This window comes from Oncorhynchus tshawytscha, linkage group LG03 (genome assembly GCF_018296145.1).
Source record: "Oncorhynchus tshawytscha isolate Ot180627B linkage group LG03, Otsh_v2.0, whole genome shotgun sequence".
In the NCBI taxonomy this organism is placed as follows: Eukaryota; Metazoa; Chordata; class Actinopteri; order Salmoniformes; family Salmonidae; genus Oncorhynchus; species Oncorhynchus tshawytscha.
The window spans coordinates 1,302,474-1,309,939 of record NC_056431.1 but is presented as its reverse complement, the minus strand read 5'-3'; the positions used below and the strand labels follow the sequence as shown (position 1 = coordinate 1,309,939).

The following is a 7,466-nucleotide window of genomic DNA, read 5'->3' as shown; positions in this document are numbered from 1 at the left end:
TATTCAGAACAGCAGGTCAGAGAAGCAGACAGTAAGTACTGTAGAGACTGTATTCAGAACAGTAGGTCAGAGAAGCAGACAGCAGGTCCTGTAGAGGCTGTATTCAGAACAGTAGGTCAGAGAAGCAGATAGACAGTAAGTACTGTAGTGACTGTATTCAGAACAGTAGGTCAGAGAAGCAGACAGCAGGTACTGGAGAGGCTGTATTCAGAACAGTAGGTCAGAGAAGCAGACAGCAGGTACTGGAGAGGCTGTATTCAGAACAGTAGGTCAGAGAAGCAGACAGTAAGTACTGTAGAGGCTGTATTCAGAACAGTAGGTCAGAGAAGCAGACAGCAGGTACTAGAGAGGCTGTATTCAGAACAGTAGGTCAGAGAAGCAGACAGACAGCAGGTACTGTAGAGACTGTATTCAGAACAGTAGGTCAGAGAAGCAGACAGCAGGTACTGGAGAGGCTGTATTCAGAACAGTAGGTCAGAGAAGCAGACAGCAGGTACTGGAGAGGCTGTATTCAGAACAGTAGGTCAGAGAAGCAGACAGTAAGTACTGTAGAGGCTGTATTCAGAACAGTAGGTCAGAGAAGCAGACAGCAGGTACTAGAGAGGCTGTATTCAGAACAGTAGGTCAGAGAAGCAGACAGACAGCAGGTACTGTAGAGACTGTATTCAGAACAGTAGGTCAGAGAAGCAGACAGCAGGTACTGGAGAGGCTGTATTCAGAACAGTAGGTCAGAGAAGCAGACAGTAAGTACTGTAGAGGCTGTATTCAGAACAGTAGGTCAGAGAAGCAGACAGCAGGTACTGGAGAGGCTGTATTCAGAACAGTAGGTCAGAGAAGCAGACAGTAAGTACTGTAGAGACTGTATTCAGAACAGTAGGTCAGAGAAGCAGACAGCAGGTCCTGTAGAGGCTGTATTCAGAACAGTAGGTCAGAGAAGCAGATAGACAGTAAGTACTGTAGAGACTGTATTCAGAACAGTAGGTCAGAGAACCAGACAGCAGGTACTGGAGAGGCTGTATTCAGAACAGTAGCAGTAGGTCAGAGAAGCAGACAGTAGGTACTGTAGAGACTGTATTCAGAACAGTAGGTCAGAGAAGCAGACAGCAGGTACTGGAGAAGCTCTAAGCACATTCAAGTTGTTTCTGGAATTACATGCCCAAGCCAAGGTCATCTGCCGAATGTGTGTGTGTGTGTTTACTTTATGCTACAGTTCAACAGCGAGGGAATGTTAAAAGCCTTTTTATGGATCTATGGCAGCACGTGTGTGTGTGAGAATGTGTGTGTGTGAATGAGAGAAGTGTGTGTTTAGCAGTCTGGATGTGTCCTCTAATGCCACAAGACTCCCCACATACGGCACGTGCCCAGAACTCTTTATCCCCGCTGCAGTGTCTCCTCTCCCCTCCCATTCCTTACCAACACTCAGGCAACTGGGCTGCTGTGAGAGTCACCTTGGCTCCGTATGCCAGCACAGCTGCGTCTCCCTCCTCATGGCTAGATCCAAGATGGCACCCAGTTTCTCCCTGCAGTGACCTGCTTCTCTCACACCTCTGCAGAGGCAGTTGCCCTGACAACGTCAACGACAGCCTGCTATTGGTTGAAACCCTCTGCAAACGGACAGCCTTGGTGATTATGTAATGCAGAGACAGCTTCTCTGTGTTATTGTGAGGAGGACAATGTTTATGTAACTGGTGCCAGGGAAGGCACGTCCAAGGAATTGATTAGGGTACCCAATAATGCAGTAGCATGTTGAAGATGTCCTGTATCCAATTCCCAATATCATCATATGAATCACTTTATTACAGTGTCGTGTAATGTTATTTAACATGACTAAAGTTAATCAGCGGAATCAGAGTCGTATAGCCTAAAGGTTCTATCGCATAACGTTCTGATGCCCCCTACATTCAAACAATTGGTCTTTAGCCTGTTGAAAGGAAATACAACGTTCCGTCATTAGACTTGGCGACAGGCTCCGATGAAGATGCTGCTACTTCAGGTTCCAGTCATTTACAGTGTGGTAACGGCACCGTCAGCATCTCATTCATAGTGACATGAAGGCACCGCTTACAGCATCACAGAGAGAGTGGAGCTGGCAGCACAGTATCACAGAGAGAGTGGAGCTGGCAGCACAGCATCACAGAGAGAGTGGAGCTGGCAGCACAGCATCACAGAGAGGGTGGAGCTGGCAGCACAGCATCACAGACAGAGTGGAGCTGGCAGCACAGCATCACAGATAGAGTGGAGCTGGCAGCACAGCATCACAGAGAGAGTGGAGCTGGCAGCACAGCATCACAGAGAGAGTGGAGCTGGCAGCACAGCATCACAGAGAGGGTGGAGCTGGCAGCACAGCATCACAGAGAGAGTGGAGCTGGCAGCACAGCATCACAGAGAGAGTGGAGCTGGCAGCACAGCATCACAGAGAGGGTGGAGCTGGCAGCACAGCATCACAGACAGAGTGGTGCTGGCAGCACAGCATCACAGAGAGAGTGGAGCTGGCAGCACAGCATCACAGAGAGAGTGGAGCTGGCAGCACAGCATCACAGAGAGAGTGGAGCTGGCAGCACAGCATCACAGAGAGGGTGGAGCTGGCAGCACAGCATCACAGCCAATGACCTCAGTGGTTCTGCAGCAGAGAGAGAGAGAAGTGAGAGAGAGAGCGGGTGAGAGGGGGAGGGGGAGAGAAGCGGTAATGGTATGACACACTCCTAATCTATAACCGGAGACGCAGACGGGACAGGACTGGACCAAGAGTGTTCGGTGCAGCTCCCGGAGCGTCTGTCTCTGCGCAAGATGCTCAGCAGAACCGGGGAAAACCTATCGACCGATTAAATACGTCAGTCCCTGTTAGGTTAAGGAAGAGAGTCAGAATGACTATCCCCAAAGATATTCCTGAAAAGTGGTTCCCCATCGTTCTTCCACTGCAACAGAAGAAACAACAAGGACTAGCTGCTAAAACCAAGAAGACGTGGACAGGTACTTCTGTTTGCCACAGTCACGTCAGTCATCTGTTTTATATGCAGTGTGTGTCTGTTTGTTCATTGGATGGGGAAATGTGCTGTAGCTTCCATCTATATGATTTATTGTGTTCTGTCTGATGACAGACAGGATCTCCTTGCTATGTGAATAAACCATTCTACATCTCATCTGTTTGTGTCAGTATTCAGTCCCTCTCATCTCATGATTTCTCACATCTCTGCAGTGTCCCCCATCTCCATCACTGTGTGTGTCTCTGTGTCTGTTTATGTGTGTGTGTATGTGTGTATGTTTATGTGTGTGTGTGTGTGTGTGTGTGTGTGTGTGTGTGTGTGTGTGTGTGTGTGTGTGTGTGTGTGTGTGTGTGTACGACACTAAATTCTTCTTCTTCGGGTGAGACAGCCCAGGGCGGTGGGACACTGATCCATCTTATAGGCACCAGTCACAGACACTGCACTGCTTCTCCCTAACCTTTTACCTTGAATCTCATTGTGTGTGTGTGTGTGTTTACAAAGTAAACGACAGTATCAGACAGACCGTCCTCAGGGTTCAGTTAGGGAACATCTACAAGACCAGGCAGCAGAATACAACTCACTAGATAGAACATTGAATGTGTGTGTAGATAGAATAGCGTGTGTTGGTGTGTGTGAATGTGTGTGTAGATCGAATAGTGTTGGTGTGTGTGAATGTGTGTGTAGATAGAATAGTGCATGTGTGATGGTGTGTGTAGATAGCATAGTGTGTGTGTGTTGGTGTGTGTGTGTAGATAGAATAGTGCATGTGTGTTGGTGTGTGTGAATGTGTGTGTAGATAGCATAGTGTGTTGGTGTGTGTGTGTGTAGATAGAATAGTGCATGTGTGTTGGTGTGTGTGAATGTGTGTGTAGATAGCATAGTGTTGGTGTGTGTAGATAGAATAGTGCATGTTTGTTGTTGTGTGTGAATGTGTGTGTAGATAGCATAGTGTGTGTGTGTGTGTGTGTGTGTGTGTGTGTGTGTGTGTGTGTGTATGTGTGTGTAGATAGAATAGTGCATGTGTGTTGGTGTGTGTGAATGTGTGTGGCCATGGGGTGAGTCTAAGAACTGGTGCGTCAGGAATTTGTGGCAGGTGCCGTCATGTCTAGAGAAAGAGAGAGAAAGGGGAGAAGGGGACGAGAGGGAGAGAGAAGGAGAGAGAGCTCCCCTGTGGATCTGCCTCTCTCATGGGAACACAGATCCATACATCATGCCTCCACTCACTCACACTATCGTCACAACAGAATGATAGTAGCTTGTAGAATCCTCCAGGCCTTGCTGTTATGATCTGTGATAAGTCCAACCTAGTTCCTATGCTGTAGATGTCTCTGTGTCTCAGTAAAGAGGTTTAAAGGCTGGATAATGGGCTTCTGTATTGTCCTGCTGCGTAGCTCTGAGAGGCACTGTGGCTGGAGGCTGGAGCGTCCTGCTGCGTAGCTCTGAGAGGCACTGTGGCTGGAGGATGGAGCGTCCTGCTGCGTAGCTCTGAGAGGCACTGTGGCTGGAGGCTGGAGCATCCTGCTGCGTAGCTCTGAGAGGCACTGTGGCTGGAGGCTGGAGCATCCTGCTGCGTAGCTCTGAGAGGCACTGTGGCTGGAGGCTGGAGCGTCCTGCTGCGTAGCTCTGAGACGCACTGTGGCTGGAGGCTGGAGCATCCTGCTGCGTAGCTCTGAGAGGCACTGTGGCTGGAGGATGGAGCGTCCTGCTGCGTAGCTCTGAGAGGCACTGTGGCTGGAGGCTGGAGCGTCCTGCTGCGTAGCTCTGAGAGGCACTCTGGCTGGAGGCTGGAGCGTCCTGCTGCGTAGCTCTGAGAGGCACTGTGGCTGGAGGCTGGAGTGTCCGTAGCTCTGAGAGGCACTGTGGCTGGAGGATGGAGCGTCTTGCTGCGTAGCTCTGAGAGGTACTGTGGCTGGAGGATGGAGCGTCCTGCTGCGTAGCTCTGAGAGGCACTGTGGCTGGAGGCTGGAGCGTCTTGCTGCGTAGCTCTGAGAGGCACTGTGGCTGGAGGCTGGAGTGTCCGTAGCTCTGAGAGGCACTGTGGCTGGAGGATGGAGCGTCTTGCTGCGTAGCTCTGAGAGGCACTGTGGCTGGAGGCTGGAGCATCCTGCTGCGTAGCTCTGAGAGGCACTGTGGCTGGAGGCTGGAGCGTCCTGCTGCGTAGCTCTGAGAGGCACTGTGGCTGGAGGCTGGAGCGTCTTGCTGCGTAGCTCTGAGAGGCACTGTGGCTGGAGGATGGAGCGTCTTGCTGCGTAGCTCTGAGAGGTACTGTGGCTGGAGGATGGAGCGTCCTGCTGCGTAGCTCTGAGAGGCACTGTGGCTGGAGCCTGGAGCGTCCTGCTGCGTAGCTCTGAGAGGCACTGTGGCTGGAGGCTGGAGCGTCTTGCTGCGTAGCTCTGAGAGGCACTGTGGCTGGAGGCTGGAGTGTCCGTAGCTCTGAGAGGCACTGTGGCTGGAGGCTGGAGCATCCTGCTGCGTAGCTCTGAGAGGCACTGTGGCTGGAGGCTGGAGCGTCCTGCTGCGTAGCTCTGAGAGGCACTGTGGCTGGAGGCTGGAGCATCCTGCTGCGTAGCTCTGAGAGGTACTGTGGCTGGAGGCTGGAGCGTCTTGCTACGTAGCTCTGAGTTGCACTGTGGCTGGAGGATGGAGCGTCCTGCTGCGTAGCTCTGAGAGGCACTGTGGCTGGAGGCTGGAGTGTCCGTAGCTCTGAGTTGCACTGTGGCTGGAGGATGGAGCGTCTTGCTGCGTAGCTCTGAGAGGCACTGTGGCTGGAGGATGGAGCGTCCTGCTGCATAGCTCTGAGAGGCACTATGGCTGGAGGATGGAGCGTCCTGCTGCGTAGCTCTGAGAGGCACTGTGGCTGGAGAATGGAGCGTCCTGCTGCGTAGCTCTGAGAGGCACTGTGGCTGGAGCGTCCTGCTGCGTAACTCTGAGAGGCACTGTGGCTGGAGGATGGAGCGTCCTGCTGCGTAGCTCTGATTGGCACTGTGGCTGGAGGCTGGAGCGTCCTGCTGCGTAGCTCTGAGAGGCACTGTGGCTGGAGGCTGGAGCGTCCTGCTGCGTAGCTCTGAGAGGCACTGTGGCTGGAGGATGGAGCGTCCTGCTGCGTAGCTCTGAGAGGCACTGTGGCTGGAGGCTGGAGTGTCTTGCTGCGTAGCTCTGAGAGGCACTGTGGCTGGAGGCTGGAGTGTCCGTAGCTCTGAGAGGCACTGTGGCTGGAGGATGGAGCGTCTTGCTGCGTAGCTCTGAGAGGTACTGTGGCTGGGGATGGAGCGTCCTGCTGCGTAGCTCTGAGAGGCACTGTGGCTGGAGGCTGGAGCGTCCTGCTGCGTAGCTCTGAGAGGCACTGTGGCTGGAGGCTGGAGCGTCTTGCTGCGTAGCTCTGAGAGGCACTGTGGCTGGAGGCTGGAGTGTCCGTAGCTCTGAGAGGCACTGTGGCTGGAGGATGGAGTGTCCTGCTGCGTAGCTCTGAGAGGCACTGTGGCTGGAGGCTGGAGTGTCCTGCTGCGTAGCTCTGAGAGGCACTGTGGCTGGAGGCTGGAGCATCCTGCTGCGTAGCTCTGAGAGGCACTGTGGCTGGAGGATGGAGCGTCCTGCTGCGTAGCTCTGAGAGGCACTGTGGCTGGAGGCTGGAGCGTCCGTAGCTCTGAGAGGCACTGTGGCTGGAGGCTGGAGCGTCCTGCTGCGTAGCTCTGAGAGGCACTGTGGCTGGAGGCTGGAGCATCCTGCTGCGTAGCTCTGAGAGGCACTGTGGCAGGAGGCTGGAGTGTCCTGCTGCGTAGCTCTGAGAGGCACTGTGGCTGGAGGCTGGAGCGTCTTGCTGCGTAGCTCTGAGAGGCACTGTGGCTGGAGGCTGGAGTGTCCGTAGCTCTGAGAGGCACTGTGGCTGGAGGATGGAGCGTCTTGCTGCGTAGCTCTGAGAGGCACTGTGGCTGGAGGATGGAGCGTCCTGCTGCGTAGCTCTGAGAGGCACTGTGGCTGGAGGATGGAGTGTCCTGCTGCGTAGCTCTGAGAGGCACTGTGGCTGGAGGCTGGAGCGTCCTGCTGCGTAGCTCTGAGAGGCACTGTAGCTGGAGGCTGGAGCGTCTTGCTGCGTAGCTCTGAGAGGCACTATGGCTGGAGGATGGAGCGTCCTGCTACGTAGCTCTGAGAGGCACTGTGGCTGGAGGATGGAGCGTCCTGCTGCGTAGCTCTGAGAGGCACTGTGGCTGGAGGCTGGAGCGTCCTGCTGCGTAGCTCTGAGAGGCACTGTGGCTGGAGGATGGAGCGTCCTGCTGCGTAGCTCTGAGAGGCACGGAGGCTGGAGCATCTTGCTGCGTAGCTCTGAGAGGCACTGTGGCTGGAGGATGGAGCGTGCTGCTGCGTAGCTCTGAGAGGCACCGTGGCTGGAGGATGGAGCGTGCTGCTGCGTAGCTCTGAGAGGCACTGTGGCTGGAGGATGGAGCGTGCTGCTGCGTAGCTCTGAGAGGCACTGTGGCTGGAGGA

At 54.1% G+C, this 7,466-nt stretch overlaps 1 protein-coding gene across 1 annotated transcript in view; it reads left to right on the top strand.

The window, feature by feature from the left end:
- Window positions 1–2,650: 2,650 nt before the first annotated feature.
- LOC112239846 (phospholipid-transporting ATPase ID-like) overlaps window positions 2,651–7,466 on the top strand; it is a gene marked incomplete at its 3' end in the record, with an annotated part of 56,079 nt that continues 51,263 nt past the window's right edge. The window contains exon 1 of the mRNA XM_042306380.1: window positions 2,651–2,970. Within this exon, the coding sequence (XP_042162314.1) occupies window positions 2,865–2,970 (106 nt within the window). The remainder of the gene's footprint in view (window positions 2,971–7,466) is intronic.